The sequence below is a fragment of the Natator depressus genome, chromosome 1, assembly GCF_965152275.1.
Source record: "Natator depressus isolate rNatDep1 chromosome 1, rNatDep2.hap1, whole genome shotgun sequence".
Lineage (NCBI taxonomy): Eukaryota > Metazoa > Chordata > Testudines > Cheloniidae > Natator > Natator depressus.
The window spans coordinates 292161892-292187067 of record NC_134234.1 but is presented as its reverse complement, the minus strand read 5'-3'; the positions used below and the strand labels follow the sequence as shown (position 1 = coordinate 292187067).

Below are 25176 nucleotides of genomic sequence, written 5' to 3'. Positions count from 1 at the left end.
TCTCATAGTTGATAACTGGGATCAAACTAAGGTTTGTTCATGTTCAATTATTATTACGTTTCAGTTTTAGGTAGTTTATATGGGAAATAAGATCTTCATTTAGAGCCTTCATAGAGCCTACAAAAGTCTTTGTTTCTCCAATAAGGGGAAGCTCTTCCATTTAAGGCATTAGCATGCCTCATTAATGGCAGCGGCTTGAGAGTTTGAACGTTTCCAGTGGGTTCCATTCATATAAATAGCCAGATTTTTTTCATCCTAATAATAACTGCAATGTCAGCCAAGGCTGGAGAGAGATGATAGAAGTCAGTCTGAAAATCAAACACCATAGGTATGATTCTGCAATCCACACCCGCTCAAATTGGTCCATCAATAAAGACAATGAGACTATTCATTTGGACTTCAAGTGAGCAGAGCTTTTAGGTACATACCTAACTTTTAGTCAATGAGACAACTCACATGCTTATAGTTAGGAACATGATGTAGTGCCTCGCCAGACTTCAGCCTCAGGGAAGAACAGGATTTGGCCTAGCCTTTGTAAGCCACATTGCCATATTAAGATTAGCCCACTAATTCCCAGTATCTGGCATTTATTGCCTTTGTTCATAAAAATAAATGCAGTTTCCTTTCTTTATGTTTAATTACTTTTTAATATAGATTTTGAAATCATGTTCTGCCCTCCTGGAAAGAAAGCTTTTCAACCAGATTAATTTTCCAGCCCAACCTGACAAGATAATCACTCAAACACTGCCAGTTAATGGAGATAGAAATCTCAGTTCCTTAGTTACAAGCAATTTCAATGCAGCATCCCCCTTACAAAATGGAATTGGTGTAACCAATCCTCCTGGGTTCAACTGCAGACTGACAATCTTTATCATTTCAAAGCTCCTAGTAGGACCGGGTTCTACCTACCCTCCTGTCATAAATATAAAGGGAAGGGTAAACCCCTTTAAAATCCCTCAGGGCCAGAGGAAAAATCCTCTCACCTGTAAAAGGTTAAGAAGCTAAAGGTAACCTCGCTGGCACCTGACCAAAATGACCAATGAGGAGACAAGATACTTTCAAAAGCTGGGAGGAGGGAGAAAAACAAAGGGTCTGTGTCTGTCTGTATGCTGCTTTTGCTGGGGACAGAACAGGAATGGAGTCTTAGAACTTTTAGTAAGTAATCTAGCTAGGTATGTGTTAGATTATGATTTCTTTAAATGGCTGAGAAAAGAGCTGTGCTAAATAGAATGACTATTCCTGTCTGTGTGTCTTTTTTGTAACTTAAGGTTTTGCCAAGAGGGATTCTCTATGTTTTGAATCTAATTACCCTGTAAGGTATCTACCATCCTGATTTTACAGAGGTGATTCCTTTACTTCTATTAAAAGTCTTCTTGTAAGAAAACTGAATGCTTTTTCATTGTTCTAAGATCCAAGGGTTTGGGTCTGTGGTCACTATTCAAATTGGTGAGGATTTTTACCAAACCTTCCCCAGGAAGTGGGGTGCAAGGTTTGGGAGGATTTTGGGGGGAAAGACGTGTCCAAACTACGTTTCCCAATAAACCCAGATAAAGTTTGGTGGTGACAGTGGAAATCCAAGGGCAAAGGGTAAAATTAATTTGTACCTTGGTGAAGTTTTAACCTAAGCTGGTAAAAGTAAGCTTAGGAGGTTTTCATGCAGGTCCCCACATCTGTACCCTAGAGTTCAGAGTGGGGAAGGAACCTTGACACCTCCTGTGGAGTACGATACTTAATGTCAGTAGAACTATGCATGGTAGCAAGCACCACAGTCTTTAATAACGACTTGTAGTATTTAACACATTTAGATACCTGATTCTTTTAGGCTATTCAAATGTCTCCATTTGATTCTATCCCAGAGTTTAAAAAAAAAAAAAAGAGCCTGCTTTTTTCCAATCAGTTGATAGTCTAATACAGTGGTTCTCACACTTTAGCAGCCTGAGGACCCCCATTTTTAATTGGCTTCTAATTTTCCCCAAGGGTGCTCAACCCCAGCCGAGACCCAGGCCCTGCCCCCACTCTACCTCTTCGCCCAAGGCTCCACCCCTGCCCTGCCTCTTCCCTCTCCACCCCTGCCCCTTCTTTTCCCGCCCTCCCCCCAGTGTGCTGCATCTCTGTTCCTCCCGCTCCCTCCCAGTGCCTCCTGCACGCTTCTAAACAGCAGCATGCAGGAGGCACTGGGAGGGAGGGGAAGGAGTTGATCAGCGGGGCCGGCGGCTCTGAACATGACTCGTGGATCCCCTGGAGTACGCTTGTGGACCCCGAGTGGTCCGCAGACCCCAGTTTGAGAGCCACTGGTCTAATATACAGAAAGATCTGAAATTCAACCTGACAGTTTTTCGCTGTTGAATGAAGCAGTCCTGTACATCCCTACTGATCCAAGCACAGAGTTTGCTAGTGCTGGTCAGAATTTTCTGTATTGACATTTTTCAATTAAATCTTTTCTCAAAAAAAAAAAAAAAAGAGGAAAAAAATTGATGAAAATTTTGCCAATATTTTCCTTTCTGCTACTCTACCAGTTCTTGGGCTTTCTGAAGGAATCTGCAATTTCATACAGCTAGGAACACATGCTAAAATTATTCATTCTGACTCTTCTCAGTCTTTTAATATTGCAGTTCGCTACACAGAGTGTTTTTGTATACTTTGCATTGATTGCATGTTGAGGCACATATAAATGTTACAGATATTCTATTGCAATCAGACTTCTTCTGTCTTCTGCAGAATTGCCCCTTCATGCCACAGTCCTTAAAAGCCTGTTCCTATAACTGGTTAGCATTCCAGAAATAATTAGCATTAATTACTATCTTTCACAAAATTTAATTTCTCTTTTATTTGGCTTGTCAATAGTTAAGTAAGATGATTAATAGCATTAGATTATACAAAGTTAAAATGAGGAAATGTGTTTTTTACAACATGTTTGTATTTTACACCTTATACCCAGAATAGAAATGAGATGTAGTAACTGTTGCTTAAACTTTAAGCCAGAATGACAATGTAGAACACTAAAATGTGAGAATACTGAAGATGGTGGGAAAGACCTGATTGAGCATCCAGAGAAATAGCAGATTATAGTTTTGTTGAATGGACTATGTGAAATTATTAGGCTGTATCACTTTCATTCTAGCTCCCATTAACAGAACACATTCACAAACCCACATTTGGGGTGACCAGACAGAAAATGTGAAAACCTCAGGACGGGGTGGGAGGTAATAGGTGCCTATATAAGAAAAAGCCCCATATATCGGGACTGTCCCTATAAAATCGGGACATCTGGTGACCCTACCCACATTACAAAATCATTGCTACAGCTGGCAATAATTGGCACCTTTCTTGGCATTCTCACCAGATAGAAAGAAGATCTGAAGGTTTCAATGGACTTAGATATTGAACCACAACACTCCTAAGGCCTGTCTACACTGGAAAATTTCTCCATACGAATCAATGGGTGTCAGCAACAGTTGCATCTGAACCAGTGCCAAACATTAGCTGTACTGTAGACAATGGCAATCAGTGTTCAAACTCATTTCAGAAACTGAGGTTGAAACACGGACAGACCTAGGGTATGTCTACACTTACCGGGGATCAACACTGCGGCCATCGATCCACCGGGGGTTGATTTTGCGGTTCCAGTGAAGACCCGCTAAATCGACTGCAGATCGCTCTTCCGTCAACTCCGGTACTCCACCGGAACGAGAAGTGTAAGGTAAGTGGATGGGAGAGACACTGCAATAAGTCAATCTAAGTGACATCGACTCCAACTACGTTATTCATGTAGCTGGAGTTGCGTAACTTAGGTCGACTTAACCCCAAAGTGTAGACCTGCCCTTACATGGAGCAACTAAGATCAGAAAATGTCCCTTGATATCTGGAATCAGAAGACTATATTTTCATTTAAGCCTATGTATTAATATTAAAATGGCACAAAACTTGGCTAATACAGAGTTCAGGTTGCCTTGTGCCCTTCCAGCATGTGAACAACAACTATATTTAAACCATTGAAAACCAGGAAATACAAAGTTAAAGTTCACAAAACCCCAGAAATATAACCTTAACTCTGCTCCCTCCCCCACCCTGCCTCATCCCTAGCAATAGCTGCTGGGAATTGTTCAATAAGCTGTGCAACGGTTAAACTACCAGGGGAAGTGAGGGATTCTCCATCTTTTGGTGTCTTCAAATCAAGATTGGATGCCTTACTGAAAGAGGTTTTTGTTACTCATAACTTATTAGATTCAATACAGGAGTAACTGGACGAAATTCTCTGGCATGTGATGGAGGTAAGACTAGATGATCTAATGGTCTCTTCTGACCTTACAATCTATGATCGTACAATAATTAGATATGAAGTACTTTAAAAATGTGCCATTGTTTGTATTGTGTTCTACAGATTTGAATTCCAGCATTTATCTGCATGCGCTCCAGCTGCCTTCACTGTGTTAGGTATAGCTGTATTGCATGGTGGACGGATTAGCTGGAGCAGTTTGAAAGAATTGCAACTATGATATGAAGAGGTGCATGTGGACCTTGAAGGATCAAGTATTCCTCATTTCAGCACAGAGTTTTGTAGGTTGTGCTCGTGGAGGTGCATAATGGTGTCTTCTTGCCATGGGGTTTCTGAACAGTGTGGTGGCAGACATGACAGTGGTCTTCAAGGCTTAGTCGAGGGTTAGAGAAGGCAATATCTGAGAGGAATCCTCTAGTTAATCTTCTGGTGAAAGAGTGGTGCTATTTAGCAAATCTGGGGTGGTTTTGAGGAAAAGGCTTAGTATTACGTATAGGCCATATGTAGGTAGCTCATTTGTTATGCCTGACAAAACCAAAGTTTCACTGTAGCAGAGAACATGTTAGACTTTGTCCTACAGTACTCATGTGCTCTGCAGCATTTCTGAGGGTAGAGTGTTGGTATGTGTTATTGGCATGTTGGGGCATTGCTAAAAGAGGGGAGAGATAAGGTTACATTGCAGAGCTGGCGTATCCGTAACTTTGCATTTCCTGGTTGTTCGAGGTATAAGTTACACACTTTCTACATTCTGGAAGGGCATGAGGTACCACTGAGCCACCTTACCTCTCTGTTAATGAAGTTCGGGGGCATTTCATTTCCTTCGTTTTAAAAAATATAAATAATTTCTCAACGTCTTTATGTACCACAGCGCAGCTTTCCCCTTCCACTCCCTCTGGCTCCTTGGCAATGATTACCCTGGCTACAGAATGCACTGGCTGCATGTTGGTTTCTTCACTGCCCCTGCATCATCCCCCATCTGTCTGGCTGTTCAGCACAGCTCAATTCTCCCTCCTCAGAACTTCTCCCCATGAAAAGATGGGCAGCATCAGCATGCACCTTGCAGATAGAGGATCTGGGGAGAGGATACAGGAAGAGTAGAGACTAACCTGGAGTAATGTGGTCATTTTTTGAAAGGGGGGGACCAGTATTGGGGGCACAGACATGGGGTGTTTTGAGGGATAGAAATAAAGCCCCTCCAACATCCTTCAATTCACATCTCTAACCCCCTCCTTTCCATCTCACTCTTCCCTGCACTGTTCCAACAACCTCCCACATTTCCAATCACTGTTCCAACCCCTTATATTTCCTCCAACTGCTCTGAAACTGTTCTAACTTCTCTGACATTCCACCTGTCTCATCTATTGCTCTGATTGCCCCCTGATGGTCTGAGGCCCCACACCAGCTCCACAGTCCTCCTTGCCATTCCACGCCCTTGGTAAGCCTGGAGGGGCCATGAGGAGGTGGGCTCTGAGGAGAACATGTGCCGGCTGGAGGCAGGAAGGGACAGGAGAGTGGAGATGTAGAGTCCCTACTCCAAATCTAGGCCTCATATGTGAGGACAGGGCTTTATACATCCATCTGCAGCACAGGAGGCTCAGAGAGCTGTGAAATGGCCCATTCATCTCAATGAGATATGCACAGTTGAATGACAACCCCCCTTGGAGACGAATGCAGCCTGAAACAACAGCTCTGAGAGGAGTGAACTGCTCCATTCAGCTCACTGTCTTATTCTCATTCCCATTTAGTATCCCACCTCACACAAAGGGGGGCAGGGAGAGGGGAATCAGACCACCCCAGAGAGACAGCCCCACCCTCTAAGGTCCCAGCTCACAACCAGGGAATGAAGTGTCAAGGGAGGGGCTCAAATCCTCCATAGAGGGGCAAGGCCCCACAGACCCCAGCTCACACATTGTAAGTGTCCCTGCTTTCTCATTCTCTCCCTTCCCTCTTTGTGTGACGCACATCCCCTTCCAGCCCGCAAATGTTGCCCTGAGAAATGAGGCTATGAATGGGAGGCATCACTCCCTATCACATGGCCTGGCCATGACAAGGGGAGCGAGGGAAGTGGTGGTGGCTTCAAATGTGAGGGGAGAATGTGGGGCTGACAGACACCTCCCATCCCTAATTTCCCTCACTGCTCCCGGAACATACACACGTCCTCCCACCTGACCTCCCAATCCTTCCCTCCCTCGCTCCTAATCCAGACCTCAGTATTATTTTCACAATACATTTTAATTAATAAAAGATGAAGTTCTATATTTTCTTTAACAAAACCAAATTCCTTGTATTGTTTCTTAATAACAATAATAAAAAAATTATTTCTGAAAATTATGAACTAGATTCACATGCTGACATTCCTGATTCATCATTGCTTCCTGAACGTTAAAAATAATCTTATCTTGTTTTATATTGTTCTTAGACTATCATTCCTGGCTACATTTCTTTTTACCTCAAGAATTCTAAAATCTAAAAATGGACGTGTTCTTTTCTGACTTAAGAAGCTCAATTATGTTCCATTTTTGGGACACAACATCTAGGAGCCTACTTACAGACAGAACCTGTAACTTGTATATGAAGTATTATTTGATTTTTACAACTACAATTATTGCTATATATTATTACAAAGGCACAATAAAAAATATTAAAAAATGGTATTCAAGAAAAGCAGTCATGATACTTGAAAAATACTGATGCATTTGCAAGAAGTTGGTATGAGAAACAATGTTCATGATTTAAGTTGACTTTAAGAAACAGCTAATAACATACAATACAAAGAATTAGAGAGACAAGGTGGGTGAGGTAATATCTTTTATTTGTCTGTCTCTCCAACAGACGTTGGTCCAATACAAGATATTACCGTACCCACCTTGTTTCTCTAATATCCTGAGATGGACACAGACACAACTAAACTGCATACACAATTAATTTTTTTTTAAAATCACATATAGGTTATTAAGGTTGCGAAGTCAAGCACTCAAAAGCTAGGAAATACCAGAATTAAGGTTGCCTGTGGCCCTAGCTATGAAAACCTGCTGTTCCCTCATCCAAACCATTTCACTAAAGGGATCGTGGATAAGGGTCTCGTTTTTCACATATTGTGTGAGGAGCGACTGCTAAATATAACAGGCTCTAACTGGACTGTGTGCTGGGGAGATCCACAGAGATCAGGATTCCTTCTCTCCCTTACAGGCTGTAGAGTAGAGCAAACCATTATTAAAGTCTCAGGTCAGCAGTATTCCCCACAGCTTCTGCACTGTCCTTTCAACTGGGAAATAGCTGGTGGATCCATATACAGTAACTCCTCACTTAACGTTGTAGTTATGTTCCTGAAAAATGCGACTTTAAGTGAAACCATGTTAAGCAAATCCAATTTCCCCATAAGAATTAATGTAAATGGGGTGGGTTAGGTTCCAGGGAAATTTTTTTTTGCCAGACAAAAGGCATTATATACATTTTAAACAATGTTAAACAAGCAATTTAATACAGTATATGTTTTAAACAGAGGAGGTGCCCCTGTCTTACCCTACACAGGCACAGCCCACTGGCACTAGAGATGAGGCAGGCAAAGAGGCTGAAGGTGCTGTAGGCTAGGAGAAGCATGTTGCGCAGCAGCGGCAGCTTCCCCTACTCTGCAAGCATCGGGGGGGGGGAGAGGGCTCAACCCTCAGCCCACCCACTCCCTCCAAGTCCCCATCCTTGACCTGCCTCTTCTCCCCCCACCTCCTCCCCCTTTACTTCGCATGCTGAGTCCTCGTTCCTCCCCCCTCCCTCCTGCCTGGGGCAATCAGCTGGCTTGTCACTTTTGGGAGACAGGGGAGGGAGGGAGGGGGAGCCTGCACACCAAGTCCTCACTCCTCCCTGCTCCCTCCTGCCTCCAAAATGCTGCAAGCCATCTGATTGCTGCGGGCAGGAGGCAGGGGGAGGAGAGGGAAGGTGCTGATCTGCAGGGTCTGCCAGCGGGCAGGAGGCGCTGTGGGGAGGAGGGGCGGGGCACAGGGAGGCTGCCAGCTGCGGAGAAAGCAGGCAACTAAACAACGTAAGAGTGGAGCATTGCACAACTTTAAACGAGCATGTTCCCCAATTGATCAGCAATGTAACAACGAAACAAAGTTAACCAGGATGACTTTAAGTGAGGGGTTACTGTAGTTGCAGATCCAGGACCCCAACTCCTACCTAACCTCCAAAGACTGTGTGTGTGCTATGTCCCAGCATCATTTCCTGCCTACATAAAAGGGCTATTTGGGTTATCCTGCAGCCAAATCTCTGCAAGGCCATGGAGAGAGGTGCAGGACTTGCTCCTGGGTGACTTAAAGCTCTACTCAAGACAATAAGTCAAAAATGCTGTGCTAGTCTTAGAGTAAATATTAAACAGAGGTCTCTGTGAAATGGAATTGCAGTCTAGTCACGCAGATTCCTATGCACATTATTAATTTTACACGTGAATAGTCCCACTAAAGCCAATGGGACTATTTATTTCATTAAAATAAAATTATATGTATTATTGTTTGCAAAGTTAAGCCAAAGGAATCAACCCCCAAATCCTTACAACCTGAGGGCCCTAATCCTACAAGCACTTATGCCTTATTTATATGACTGGTCCCACTGAAAGTTATTTATGTTGTAAGTGTTCACAGAATCAAGGCCTTCATGAGAAAGGCACAGGTGGATGGCAGGAGAGACGGAGGCAACATAAAAGCAGAGTGATATTTGGCACATATCCGGCTACAGCTGCAATGTTTTTATTAGAATTTTATGAGCATGTTAAAATTTGAACTATAGAAACTGCCTCTATCTGGTAAATGGGGCATTGGTTTTAAATCAGTGGGACTGTTAAAATAGTAAGTTTTTACACAATGTGAATAACGGTATTAGAATCTGGTCCCTACTGTCTATTTACTATATTTTGGGGGAGGAGACTAGTGGCAAAATAAAGTCCTGATTAAAAGCTACATTAAAATGTGTACCAACTAAAAGCTATTCTAATGTGTGACTTTTAGATTATCTGATTAATGAAAAGAGAACAGATTTTGCAGTGGAAGTATTGCTTCAAATTCAAGAACTTAGCCATATTAACTTATAACTGACACTGATCAGGGATTTTTAAAAAATTCTTAATTTGAGAGAGAATTATTTTAGCTGATTAAATTTGCTGCATTTAATGGTCCCATCACTTTGAAAACTTGTGAATTAATACATTCTTCATGCAGTAATCCACAGTACTTTATACAGCTGAGCATCTTCACAACGGGTTACCTTCACAGTAGGCATTGTCCTCTCGAAGGGCTCTGAAACCATCTCGGCAGCTACACACAGCCCTGTCCTCTAGGTTTCTGCAGACAGAATGCTCCATGCAGTTATGTCCTTCAGAACAAAAGTTATGGCCTGCATGAAAACAAAAGTGATAGTTAAAAATAGGCTTGAAAGGATTAGATTTTTACCACTGTCAGTAAACATCGATTTCACCATACACGCCCAAACTGATGAAAAAATATTTTCATCTATAATCATCAAAATTTACAGGCAGGCAAAGTGAGAAAAATGCAGCTTGAGAACTTAGAGTCCTACCTTAATGTGTATACAATGGGAGATAGTGTAGCTGGAGCAGAGCTCCCCTTAGGTAGCTTTAAGTTTTTAAATCTAGATGTCTGTCATTAAATATTTATTGTCTGACAAACACACACACATACACACACCCCTATAATTTCACACAACTTAAAAATTTAAAACAAAGAACTTTCAGAATGCTTAAAAATAAACATCTACATAATCCGTCAAAATTATTAAAAAAAAAAGTCAAATTCTCAAGCCTAGTTAAAATGAATCCAAAGATAAAACATCTTCTCTGTTGAATGCATTCCAATGTTTTCTCAGTTAGGCTACAGAATCCTATTCAGGAAACTATTTTTCTTAGGAGACACACAGTTTACCTTGATATTAGGAATGCAGCATCTCAAGGGGAGTAGGATAGCTACAGAGCCTGTCTCTCTTGGTCTCAAGTTCAACTTCAGGTCAGTGACGAAAAGAAGCTATTATCATCTGATGTCTGTTAGGTGGCATATTTAAATCTCTTTACCTTCTTTTTGTCAATGGTTATTTTTACAGGATCTTCAACTTTTTTCATTTTTCTTATTAAAGTTGGAATTTATGGAGGTTGTTCAGTAACTCAGCAGCCCATTTATTAATGGGATTGCTTTCCTCCAAGCACTTATTGTTCCCCAGGTATATTTGTAAAACCTTTCATATTTCCTGAAAGCTTTGGCTAACATTAACTTATTTTACTTTTTTGTTGCCCTTCTCTTTTCCCTTCAAGCGCTAACTGACTGAATATACTTGTATAAGTGCTACCTCTGATATTTCAGTGATGTTTTCTTTTTAATCTTATTGTTAGCAGCTCCTCTTGAAGCCACATTGGCTCTTTGTTTCTTGCATTCCTCTTTTTAAGAGAGATTTTTAATGTATTTTTAGCTTTCTCCCAAATAGCGGATTTTAAATGAGTCTTCCCATTCACTCAGTAGATTTCTTAATTTCCCAAATTTGCTCTTTTGAAATCCAGCACCACTGTATTGCTATACTTGGTGAGTCTGATCTTTACTGTGATGAATTCAAACAGGTTATGGGTAATTTTAAGCTGCCATATAATTTTCACACACTACATCAATATTTTGTACAGTTGGGCTGCACCACTTTTTCCATCTTTTTATTAGGGTTGTCAAGAGATTAAAAAAATAAATCATGACTAATCACACTGTTAAAGAATAACAGAATACCATTTATTTAAATATTTTGGATGTTTTCTACATTTTCAAATATATTGATTTCAATTACCACACAGAATACAAAGTGGACAGTGCTCACTTCATATTATTTTTTATTACAAATATTGCGCTGTAAAAAACAAAACAAATAGTATTTTTCAATTCACCTAATACAAATAATGTAGTGCAATCTCTTTATCATGAAAGTTGAACTTATAAATGTAGAATTATATACAAAAAATAATTGCACCCAAAAATAAAACAACATAAAACTTTAGAGCCTACAAGTCCATTCAGCGCTACTTCTTATTTAGCCAATTGCTCAGACAAACAAGTTTGTTTACATTTGCAGGAGATAATGCTGCCCGCTTCTTGTTTTCAATGTCACCTGAACGTGAGAACAGGCGTTAGCATGGCACTGTTGTAGCTGGCATCACAAAATATTTACATGCCAAATGCGCTAAAGATTCATATGTCCCTTCATGCTTCAACCACCATTCCAGAGGACATGCGTCCATGCTGATGATGGGTTCTGCTCAATAATGATCCAAAGCAGTGCAGACTGATGCATATTCATTTTCATCATCTGAGTCAGATGCCACCAGCAGAAGACTGATTTCTGTAGTTTCTGTATCAGAGTGTTGCTCTTTTAAGTCTTCTGAAAGCATGCTCCACACATCATCTCTCTCAGATTTTGGAAGATACTTCAGATTCTTAAACCTTGGGTCGAGTGCTGTAGCTTTCTTCAGAAATCTCACATGGGTACACTCTTTGCATTTTGTCAAATCTGCAGTGAAAGTGTTCGTAAAACGAACACGTACCGGGTCATCATCCAAGATTGCTATAACATGAAATATATGACAGAAGGCGGGTAAAACAGATCAGGAGACATACAATTCTCTCCCAAGGAGTTCAGTCACAAGTGTAATTAACACATTTTTTTAGAATGAGTGTCATCAGCATGGAAACACGTCCTCTGGAATGATGGCCAAAGCGTGAAGGGGCATATGAATGTTTAGCATAGCTGGCATGTAAATACCTTGCAATGCCAGCTACAAAAGTCCCATGCAAACGCCTGTTCTCACTTTCAGGTGACATTGTAAATAAGAAGCAGGCAGCATTATGTAAACAAATGTAAATGTTAATGCAAATAAACTTGTTTGTCTTAGCGATTGACTGAATAAGAAGTAGGACTGTGTGGACTTGTAGGCTCTAAAATTTTACACTGTGTCATTTGAGTGCAGTTATGTAACCAAAAAACAAAAACAAAAAAAATCTATATTTGTAAGCTGCACTTTCACGATAAAGAGGTTGCACTTCGGTACTTGTATGAGGTGAATTGAAAAATACTATTTCTTTGTTTATCATTTTGACAGTGCAAATATTTGTAATAAAAAATATAATGCGAGCACTATACACTTTGTAGTCTGTATTGAAATCAATATATTTGAAAATGTACAAAAACATCCAAAATATTTAATACATTTCAATTGGTATTCTATTGTTTAACAGTGTGATTTATCGTGATTAATTTTTTAAATCGCGATTAATTTTTTTGAGTTAATCTCGTGAGTTAACGGAGATTAATCAACAGCTCTACTTTTTATTATTATTTCCAGTGATTTAATTGCTCTAGACTTGTTTAAAAAAATCAGTATTAGGATTAGCCTAACAGTAATCTTTCACCATCCTTTTTTCAGTTCCTGCTTCCTTGCACAAGGCTCCTATAGTACAATGAACAGAACTGATCAGGGTTCAGGAGGGACCTAGTTTGGTATGACAGGAGTGGCTGAGTAGTACAAGCTGGGGTGAGGCTGCCACCAGGATAAACCCAAACCTGTCATTATGTAGCAAAGATCTATATGCATGCTCAATAAAGATCTCTTTCCCTACAACTCCACTTGCCTGCTTCATCATTTCTTGTTAATGAAATATCCCCCATCTTCTTCAACTTTTCAGTAATGTTTATGTTTGCATTTAAAATAGAGAAAAAATTAGAATCTGCTTGGAAGGCATAGTCAGAGGTGTGGGGGTCATTGCTGTTTTGGCCTGGGGGGATGGGAGTGTCTCTGCATGCATGAGCCCAGTCTGAAGGCGTAAGAACCAGGCAGACCAGGATCAACAGTACAGGCAGAGAGAATTTTGAACTGCTGATATGATCATGACACTAACTTCATGTCCCTACCATGGTAACTCAGGCACACTTCTTTTAAAGTACTACAATAATACCCTCCATGGCATGGTTTGTTGCAGTAGTGTACATGCATTTCTCAACTTCCCATTCATTTTTATTTTTTTAAAATACTACCACACTGCTATTATGTGAAACAGGAGATTCAGGAGCAAAAATCCCTACATTTTAAACAACATTAAGGGCCATTTGTTGCTCTCAGCACATTTCACAACTCCCATTGATGCTGATGGAGTGCTGTGCACATCAAGACCAGTATTTGGCCCTATAGCTGACAAAAGGCAAAGGCCACCCTTTGTCCTTTTTTTCTTTTTTTTTTTCCTCACAGAAGTCTGAAATAAGGACAAAGTGTCAGCCTTTAGTTTTTGATTTCCTGGCTTTTATCACTTTGTATCAGAACCTTAGCATTACAGAATAGTAAGCGTACAATTTTCCACTGATCAATAGATCGCCACAAACTACAAAGCAATATAGGAGAACATGTGCTGCAGATCAACACTGTATCAAAGTATGATTTTAAGAATAAGATCCATAGCTCATGAGAGACAAGGCTAGGATGATTCATTCAGGACTGAAAACGTTCAGAAACAAGCACTACTGCTGCCAACTATTAGATTTATTGAGCTCAGTGAAGTTTTTTTGTTCGTTTTTAAGATTTCACTGTAAGTTTTTACCAGGAAAAAAAATCCCTTTTGACTGTGATAGACTTCAAGACCTTCACACACTTCTGTTAAGTTATTTTCTTCCATCTTAGTCTTATCTCTCTTCTGGATGTCATTAATCATATCATTTGTGTCTCTGTAGTGGACAACTTGCATGTCTCCAGTATTCCCCAAATCAATGTATATCTAACCCAAGCCAAAGACTGTGATGGCTTGTTTCCTGCCAGAACTCAGTTTATCACAGTTTAACTATTGGAGAAATAGGAACAGACTTTCTGCTTTGAAGATGCAGCTGCTCACAGCTGGGAGAGTACCAATATTACCCAGTATTATAACAGTACGTCAAAGAGCCCTTGGCAGTTCCTTACATCTCTATCCTTGCACTGAAAGTCCAGGCACATTCCATCTGTTTGGCCTATGTGTAAAAATTTGAGAAGTACAGTACACTATAATTCCCAAAGCTTTTGATTCTATATTCAGAAGGCAATCTAAAAGTGCTAAGAGGGGGAAATGATACAAATTTACTCTAATTTTCTATAAATCTGCAAAGCACATGTCCACTGCAGAAGGGATGTGGGTGTGTGCATGCATAAATGAAGCACTTTAAAATGGTGACATTAATCATGTATAATCCCTTAGGATTTCTCTTTTGTATGTAATACATGAATGCTGCCGGCCCCATTCAGCAAAATTTACATTATTACACCTGATTCACACAGTTTTCAGACTCCTTGATGTGTACATCATCTATTCAGTTTTACAGTATCTCCAGTGACGAAAAAGATGTTTTACTCCAAAACTATAAAAAATTAATAAATGATAAATACTGCACATTACACTGAGCACAGGCAGATCCTGCTACTTTCTTACCTTTACAAACTTTGCAGCAACTGTGAGACAAGGAGATTTGTTGAGAATCTGGGCAGTTCAAGGTTGGGCAGTCTGATTTTGTAGTGCGCTGCATTTTGTGGTCCTATTAAATTAAGGTAATTATTCAATACTGTAGATAACAAATGCAGATGAATAATGCCTTTATTTTATTTATGCATTTAGATTTATAACAGACAGACAGCAAAGGGTGCCTATCTCAAACTCCAGGTACCTTTGACAATTTGAAATCACAACTAAACTTAACAAAACCAGCAGACACCTCCACTATATAGCAGAAACCACACCTGTTTAGTAAATGAAAAATAAGGAAACATTCCTCATCCTTCCCCAAAATTATCCACACGCAGCTTCCCTGTCCTCAAAAGCTTCTCCAGAAATCATGCCTAGAAGGTCAACATATTAGTTCTCTTACGGACTGCAGGGGATCAAAGCTAGGGGGACTGCACAAATAATGCCATGCTAGCAGCTTCCTTTCTTTTACCTTAAGGGATCTCTAGTCTGAGTAACCTGTCTGATCTCAACTGTGGCTGTATGGCCCAAGGGAGAGGCAGTGGTATCTCATGAGGAGAGAGGTTTCTCAAATAGATTGGTGCCAGGACATTTAGCACTTCAGAGGTCAAAACCAGTATGTTAAACCCCACCTGTATATCCACAAGCTGCCAGTGGAGATCAGAGAGAATAAATGTAATATGCTCATAGTAAGATACCCAGTTTAACGAGCAGGCTGCTACATTGTACTCCAGCTTTAGTCTCCAAATGGCCCCAAGTAGAGTGCATTGCAATGATGTAGTCTTGGAGACACAAAGGTACAAATCACGGCAGCACAACACCTTCCTGAAAAGCCCCAGAGTCTTTTGAAATTCAGAATTTTTCTTAGCATATAAAGCTCTGTGTGTGGAAAGTGCCTAACACTTTGCATATACCATTATTATATAGTTGGTGTTTCATTTAAAATTATCATCCCAGGAAAAAGATGAGGATGAGACCAAAAAAAAAAAAAAAAAAGAATAGTCTTCACTGACCGATCTTCCCAGACTCCATGGCACACACCCAGAATGAAACCTGAACCTGTAACAAACTAAACTAGAGCGTGAACTATACTGTATGTCACACAAAACACTCAAAAACCACCTAAAAGTGAACACATTTATGTAAGTGTGCGTGCTGAAGATTGGCCATTATAACAATGTGGTCTATTGCTAAACACGACTGAAATGTTGCAGAGTTTCTTTGTTTTTTTCAGATTTGAATGGGAAAATGTGCTTAACTGCAGCAACCAAGAAAAAAAAGAAAAGTGTTTTTCCATGTTTATGCACAACAAAATCCAGAAGGAGAAATTCCCTAAACTGCCCTGATAACATCAACACTGGCCTACAAGCAAGAAATCATGACCTATGCCATAACTCTCAAGTCTCTCTTGAGCAGAGGTCTTTAACTAGATTCTATTATATGTAGAAATATGTAGGTAATAAAATAGCATCTGCCTATGGGTACTCATTTTATCTACACATCTGACAGTATGTAGATTTGTTGCTCTGAAATGTCATTTCTAGTGTTGCTTTCTTGGCAGCAATAAGTAGTTCAGTGCTTGAGATTCTGAATTTTTATCACCAAAGTTGCCATAAAACATTTCTAAAAGCACAGTGAGAGACAAGTAAGGTGGCCAAATATGTACCCATTACCAATAGGCAGGTAGGGTCAAGCCGGGTGTTCTGGCTCACTATGTTCACTAATGTGCCCTCATAATTTCTAACTGCAATAAATATAAGGCAGCACCATGCAGACTTTGATGACTGTTATTCATATACAGATTGATCGCCAATAGGAATTGTGTTGAAAATAGCAATTCACAGCCCTTAAAAGCATAGGGCAGATTAAGCTGCATTTCCAGAATTACTTCAGACCTTATTTCTCAAGCAGCTGATTTTGCACCCTCCCTCAGCACCTTGATTTCAATGTAACTAGTAGGGAGATAAGGTACCACTCACAAATGACTAATGCCATCAGCATGTATCCCTTGATCTATAGACCTAATTTCTGAAATAGATTTATTGACAAATTATAATCACCAGTTCATAAAGCTACAGTAAAGTGGCTCAGTAAGCGGCTCTGGCACAATATCCTACTGGAGGAGGTGACAGTGAGGTCCAAGGACAGATGCACTCTTTCCAATAGAGGGGGAAAGGATCTGCTAGATTCAGGGGAAGCACCAGCCCTGGCACTGAGGCTGGAGTATTATCTGCCACATTTGCCTGACAACCACAGCTTTAAGGGACTGGAGTTGGGAGAGCCTTTGCTCCCATTCTGTTTGACAGCCCAGTTTCTTCCAACTCAGACCTTGTGGAATGTATATTCTTTTGCATACGGCAGTTGCACTCTGAGACAACATTACAATAAGCAGACAGGTCTTGCCTCTCTTTTCCCCACTAGAAATGCACACCCAATTCTTCAGCTCCACATTGAAGCATGCATTTCTCTACCTGATAGCAAGCTCCACACCTAGGGAAGCAGAGTAGCATTCCCCCTCGGTATCTCTCTGTGCACTTTCCACATGTAGAAGCACACTGCAGCATTTTGCCCTTAAATTGCATTTCTGCTCTGAAAAGTGACTGGGTTAAAATAATATTGTAAGGCTCAATGTTTAGTGTGTCTGACTCAATATCCAGTATGCTCCATTTACAAGTAGAATGATAGATTACCAAACTGCCAACCCTCCAAACACATCCTGAGATTTGACAGTCAAGTGGCATTCTTTCCTTCTCATACACCATTGCCAGCAAGAAATATCCTGTGGGCCAAATTCTGGTCTCAATTACATTTGTGTAACCCCCTCGTAGCTGAGCACATAAACTGGAGAAAATAGGGCTGCACAGATATAAAAGAGAGCATAATGTGGCCTGCAGGATATTTATTATTGATGATAATGTATAAGAAATAAAAAAAGAACCCAGCTCAACTGAGAGATCCCAGGTTGAATTTTCAGGGTTGGCAATTAGAAAAAATATTTGATTTGTAAAATTTGACGTGGAAATCAGCTGGACACAGTAAGCATGGAAACCCCTTGATGCCCTTTTAAAAGTAATTTGTCACAGAAGATACGTACACATTTTTATTCATCAGGACCTTATATGACATTTTAAACAGATTTATTGAAAGAAAAGTGTTCCATCAATGGTGTTCTTACCTTGCACTCAAAAAGAACACAGTCCCCTGAATTTGAATACACAGTTTCTCTCTGTCCTTCGAAGTAGGTTCTGCCTTCAAATACGCACACCGCTTTAGGATAAAACAAAACAACAATTTGGGTAAGAAAGTTTTCAGTACTCTGGCTATAAAATTGGCTTATTTTCTTAAAGCTAAGCATATTTCAAAATTAAGTGATCAATTCAACAACAAGTATATTCCATTCCAGGACACAGGAGTTCGGACAAGAGCAAAAAAGAACTGAAGAGGAGAGCCAAGAGAGGAGAAGGCCTCAAAAGCTAAGGGAGGAGAAGGTGTCAAGGAAAAACAGAGCATGGGAAGCTTGCGAGAGAACACAGGACAAAACAGAGGCTGCAAGTCTTGACTAGGAACAAATCACTGATGACCATAGTAGGAGCAGTTTCAGCTAAGTGCAGAAGGTGGAAACCAGGCCAGAGGAGATTTAGTGGAAGGCAAATCAAGGTAGGCAGTCTAAAGTGCCCATCCGAAGGATGATATGATAGTAATGGAACAGGTGGATGGAAAGTCAGTTTCCTGAGGATGGGGATGCTACTGCATGATGGGTAATCCCTGAAGTTGAATATGTTATATGTTATCATAGTGCTCTGATGTTTAACTACTCCAGGTAGGTATTTAAAAGTTCAGTTCTAGTACCTCAATTATTCTCATTATTAAGTTTTATCTTTAAATTATATTTTATAATTTAAGAGCATGTCTTCATTGCACGAATTACTTGCACTGCAAGCAGGATCCGGCCTACAATTCTCAAATAGTATGGATATATGCCAGCCATATATTGTGAGGTTTACTGCATCACACTGAAACAGGTTTATACCAGTTTGCTCACTGACTATATTTTTAGCATTTAAAATTTTACGTAAAATATTTTCACATAATTTTTTTCCTTTTAAAAGGAGATAGCTATTGCAATTATTATATGGAAAAGTATAAAGATTGAATAGAGCAAATGCCAGAAGCAGAAAATCTGATATATCTGTGTTGCTTAGGACACTGTCAGAACTTAAACAACAATAGTCAGACAGGAATAGATAAAGGCTTTAAAATTCTAGATTAAATGAGAAAGGTCTAATTTACTAATCATCGATGCAAAAACAACAATTCTAGATATCACTGAGATGATTTAAATCAGTTGCCCTACAATTCATTTACAGATGGAATTATCTATCCTATTTAAATTGAGATTACAATTTATGGGCAAATCTAAAAATACATTATTTTCCATTTCACTACCATTATTATTACTGGTTTCAGAGTGGTAGCCTTTAGCCCACAAAAACTTATGCCCAAACAATTTTTTTAGTCTCTAAGGTGCCACAAGTACTCCTTGTTGTTTTTATTAATTATTATTATCATCATCATCATCATAGTGTTTAGTTTTTCCTTTACTCTTTTCACTATCAGACTATAAACATTTTTACAAAATTTGTATTTATATTTTTGGAAAATTACCAACCAATTTTATATGTGTATGTTGGTGGGGGGAAGGAACATGGGAAAGCAGACTAAAACAACTTTTATTTTAATTTAATTTCTAAAATTTTACCTTCACTTTTTAAAGTACGGGCTGCCTTTATCCAAGTGAAACTTGCCTACAGATACCAAATGCAGTCCTTTAAGGGCTCCTTTGTAAACTGGGTACCTTAATTAGTAAGACTCTGCAAGGCATGCCAGTCAGTATGCAATCAAAACGAACCCAAGTCTTACTTGGCTTTGTAAGTAGGGAAAGGCAAAAGATTGATGAAAATAAAAACCAGTCCTAACATTCACGCAAAACTTGACCCAAACCAATTGGTTAAGTCTCACAACTCACCTCCTACTGGTGGCATGATCTAAATCTGCTGTTGCTGAGTGGAACTTCCAAGAAGTTCCCCCAAATCTTGGGAGTGATGCAAATTTTGGGGAGGTGGTGTATCTTTAACAAGGAAGTTGGGAAATTCAAAAGGAATAGCAAAGAGCCCTGTACTGCTGCCTGTTGCTAGTACAAGAAGGAAGGCAGTAGAGCATCAACTGCAATCTGAGTGAAGGTACAAAACCTCCCCCACAAACAGTGCAAAGGATAGATGCAGAGCCTCATGGAGATGGGGGCTGCCCTGTAGTGACTCCTGACAGTGGGAGGAAGGCTGTGGATCCCCAATGAAGACACTTATAGATGGGTGGAGGGCAAAGTGCATTTCCAGAGAGAACGCTGTTGCTTCTGCTATAGGGAAATAAGAAGGCAGAAATGGATCAAGGGTGTCAGGTTGAGGGGTCCCTTCAGAAGATATATTTATCTCAGTTAACTTTGTATATGTTGCAAACACGCAGATGCTTTTCCAAAGTGAATCAAGCCTTTTTACATTCACCGAGGACTAAGTTTAAGGTGGGTAATGGTGCACAATACATATTTATGGGACTGTTCTAAACTTACAGATTTGTGGAACACCATAACTAGATGGCAAAAATAATAGTTAATAGTATTGTTGGATGAAATCCATTTTTTGTTGCTTATTTACTCATAGGTTAATTGATGATTAGTTGAGAGAAACGGAGAGGGATACTGAGAGCTTTCCTAATGGCTAAGAGATTAATTCTAATTAAATACAAGTCTACCCATCTTACATATTTATGTACGAAGGAGGCAAGATCAGCATCATGAATGCCTTATTAAGTGCTAGTATCACAGGACACAGGATGTGAATGAACAGAGTGCTCCTTGTGATCCCAGTGATTGTGCTAGTATCCCAGTGGTGTTCCATATATTTATGTGGTATGTCTGCTAGAATCCTGCAATTAGCCTGATTCAAATCCTTCTAATTATTGACTTATTTTTTAAAAATAACCAGGGCATATTAGAATAAGATGTAAGGGAGCCATTTAGGGGCCTGATCCAAAGCCTACTGAAATCGATAGGAAGTTTCCCATTAGCTTCAGTGGGTTCTGAATTAGGCCTTAAATCATCTAATCCATCTCTTTGACAGTGCAGAATTGTTACATACAGAATATTTTACAATGCTTTGTCCAGTCCTCTTTAAATGACTTGCTTGAGAGTGCTTCCAGCATTTGTTAGTGGAATAATCTCCGCTAATAGATTTTACTGTGAGGTAGTTTCCTTGCTTTCCATCTTAAATGTTCCTTTTCTTAATGCCATCCCATCCCACAGATATTTAGATTCCTTACAACCCCAAATAATTTCTCTCCATCTGTGGTGTGTGTTCCATGCAAATACTTAAACAGTTTAAAAGCAAAACAAAACACCATTTCGCCCACTTCTACACATAGGTTGTTGTCTAAGAACAATCCCTCTAAGGCAACTCAGAAATAAGCACACACAATTGTAGCAGTCCATTAAACAGGTCTAGAGTGTGTAAACCATAAGCACTATATCGCATTTTGGGTGCTATATAATCTAAATTATAATTATTTTATTTTTACATATTATATACTTATCATATTATAGGGCCTGCTCTAGGCCTTCCAAAGTCAGAGGGTGAAATTCGGCCCCACTGAAGTCAATAGCAAAACTCCCATTGGCTTCAGTAGGGCCAGGATTTCATCCCATAGGATTTTGACCATTCCAACAAAAACAGGATTGAGCTCACAACATCCTAAGATGACCAGATATCCCGATAAAATCGGGACTGTCCCGATATTTAGTTGTTTGTTCCGCGTCCCGACCGATGTACGGTCGGGATGCCATTTGTCCCAATATTTTGCTTTGGCGGCACTCCACCTTTTTTTTTTTTTTGCACTTGGGGGCGGCAAAAACATAGAGCTGGCTCTGGTTGGGGGGAGAACCTGTGGCTGCCCCCGCACGTGTCCCGGTATTTTGTTCTTGTCATCTGGTCACCCTACAACATCCACATGTCAGTCTACTCACTTTTGTGCTATAAAATCTCAAGCTTGATGTTCGATTAGCATACATTTATAAGAAATTTCATAGTTGTGTTACTGATCCATCTAACACAAGGATATGTGAAATATACTAAAGAAAAGGTGACTGCCCTTTGTATGTATAAGTGCATTAATGTAAATTAGAAAATTATTAAAATAATGTTGTTGTAAAGTCTTTCTAAATGTTTATTTGCAGATGAATGCACTTTATCACGGAAGACTGAAAATTGAAATCTCATCATTTAAACTTCTTTTGTTGGATTACCAACTTAAAATAACTGATTTTTATGTGCTTTCTTTTCTGTTGAAATACAGCAGTTAGAAATGTCAAAGAACTAATTAGAAATACATAAGAAGTTTCCAAAGAAATGTCAGGATTAATTTTAAAAAATATGTAATATCTGTTAAAATCTGCTGAAGGCTGTTTAATGTATGTGTCCATTTGTATTGATTATACATTTTTAATTTAACTTTCACACTAAGAAATATGATCTTCAGTGTTAAAGATAATATGGAATTGAAAATTAATCACATCAATTTCTAACGTTTTCTTTTGTGTTAATAATAGCCCAGGGAATATTTATTTTAGGATAATAATTTGATATAACATATAATTGCAAAAAATTGCACGCTTACTGAGCCATCACATGTCTGAATGACAATCACTGTCAAAGAAACATACCCAAGACATATGCTCAAAGCCTAATGTTCACATTCAGAGGTTCATTTTCAGCACCGTACCCAAGGAGTTAGCTGCAAAAAATTTCTCCCATTGAAGTCCGTGGGGGCTGCATATCTAATGTCTCACTCACTACATTCAAAATGAACATATATTGTAGATTTCCTCTGAAACCTGCTGAATACTAAAAAATTTGGTTGTAGAATTTGTTTCCTCCATTTCCCATACTGGGTAAAACACAAAAGGTAAGAGGATATTTCATGGACTCATGCAAACCTCTGACAGCTAGAAGCTGGGGCTGCATGACACAGGATGGATCACTTGATAAATTGCCTGTTCTGTTCACTCCCTCTGAAGCATCTGATACTGGCATCAGATACTGGGCTAGAGAGACCATTGGTCTGATCCAGTATGGTCGTTCTTATGTCTAGATTTGAAAGAAAGCCTGTAGAGCTTGTTATATTCCCTTTCCTCCCCCTTAATGGCCCACAAGAGAGAAAAGAGGGGATTTGGGGAATAAGGGGAAGATTAAGAAAAAGGGGACATTGTGGTTAACATTCTCCTTCCCCCTGCTAGTTAAACAGCATCTGAGGGATTCTGTGCAGAGAGATGGGGTTCGTTGGATGAAATGTTGGGCCTTCAAGGTTCTTTGGTAATTGGGGGTGCCTGGTGAGTTGTCACATGAAATGTTGAGGCACAAAAAGGTTCCACAATATTTGGACAGTTCCCTTCAATGAGAACATACACCTGAGGAGGAAGAAGGTGAGGACATTCTTGTGCAGAGCACCAGCACCTAGATTCCTGTTTCTCTCATCCAAGATAATTCAGCCAACAGGGCTTCCACAGCAACAACTTACATGCACTTCAGAGGTACCAGTTCCACTGTCTCAGTGCCACTTTGTCAAGGCTGATATCAGAGACATTGGCTACTATGCCAATTTGCCAGTGAATAGTCTTCTCGCCCACTCCCTCCACAAAAGCTTCCATCTCCTTCCCTTTCTTCCTCCTATCAGTCCTCTTTCTCGAACCTTTGGCTGGCCACCCAGGAGCCCAAAAGAAGCAGCATTCTGGGTGTGTCAGGAGCGACCCAACAGGGTAAATTCTTGCCAGTTTGTCATCATACTTCATGAAACCCCAAAGGCTTGTCCCCTTAGGTGAGCACTGTCCACACTCAGAAAAATGTGATGGTGCCAGACTTCCCACTCCCCACTTTCCTCAGAAGACACTTGGACCCTACTTCCTTGTCAGTTCAGCGTCACAGCTTGTTTTTTCTTCCTCCTGCCAGCAGATGTCACAAGCTTGTAGGTGTCCCATGATGATGGGGACTTTGTATTTCTGTTTAGCTTAAGAAGTCCAAGAACATGAACATCTGGACCATAATTCTGTAACTGCAAAGTCCAGTGAAGATTTAACTTCTACCTGGCTAAACACTTCCCAGAAGGGGATGAATGATTAGTTTGTCATTGGTAACTCTTTGGACCATATCATAGTTCATCTTCTTAACTCCTCCTATTCCAAAGGACTATTGTATCACAGTCAGTAAATTACCTGATGGCTGATTGTTCTGAGACTTGATAGCTATTGTCTGTGTGAGATTCCATCTGTCATTGTGTGGGATTCTATCACGATGGAATCCCACACATACAATAGCTATCCAGTCCCGAACAATTATACCACAGATTAATTTGTCCCACTATTTCACAGCATTAACCACATCCTCTCCCCACCAACCTCCCCAAGCCCCTATCTAAAACAAAACTACTTCAAGCACAGCTTTCTAGAAAGGCAGAAGAGCAGGGATTCTATGAAGTCTATTAGGGATTCCTTCATTTCTGTTTGTACCTCATACCAGGTCACATTCAGTATGTTACTGATAGCTCATTGTCAAGCCATCATCTGTCCTCCATAATACCTTTTCCCTCCTACTGGCCTCAAGATGATGCTATCCCTTCATGTGCTTTTTAGCACGCTGTTCTTTGGTGACAGAACAAGCAATCCAAATAACTCTTGCTATCTTTGCTATTCCGGTCACTTACTTATTGCTGTGAGGTACGTGTGTACATCTCCCTGTAGTGCTTGAGCTAATTCTGTTTCAAACTTATCACCAAGTGACAGAGGGCAATTCAGGATATCACTGAACTGTTCCATCCATCTTATTGAATCATCATCCTAGTCAGCTGATGAGCAACAAAACTGATTTGAAAATTTGAGAAAGATTTCAATAATTTTGACATGTACTTTAAATCTTGGAATCTTCCTACCTGCCACATCTTCTGTTTGCCACAAAATTTCGCCTGGTTCTTCTCTGCCAATTTTAGGATGTCCTCTTTGGCCTCTTCTTGGTGACATTCTTCACTGTGCAGTCACCCTGCACAAGGTTTATGCCCTACATAAGTCCATCTTAAACCCTATTTGGAGGACTTAAGTGGTGCCTACCCTTTGTGCTGGCCTTTATCCCTGGGAATTTACACAGGGGTCCATTTCATCCTTTGTGAATTTCTATCTGTCTAATGCCAAGTCACTATTAAATTAATATGCACTTCCTTCTCTCATTTATCCCTGGCAGTGTTTCATACAGGGTCTTCTTTGCTCACTTCCTGGGTATATGATGCTTTGTCAGAGTAGCT

At 39.9% G+C, this 25176-nt stretch overlaps 1 protein-coding gene across 1 annotated transcript in view; it reads right to left on the bottom strand.

The window, feature by feature from the left end:
- NELL2 (neural EGFL like 2) overlaps nt 1-25176 on the bottom strand; it is a 225293-nt gene that overhangs the window by 116920 nt on the left and 83197 nt on the right. Inside the window, exons 10-12 of the mRNA XM_074942171.1 lie at nt 17960-18051; nt 14755-14857; nt 9530-9658 (exon numbers count right to left, since the gene is read on the bottom strand). Coding sequence (XP_074798272.1) covers nt 9530-9658; nt 14755-14857; nt 17960-18051 — 324 coding nt within the window. The remainder of the gene's footprint in view (nt 1-9529; nt 9659-14754; nt 14858-17959; nt 18052-25176) is intronic.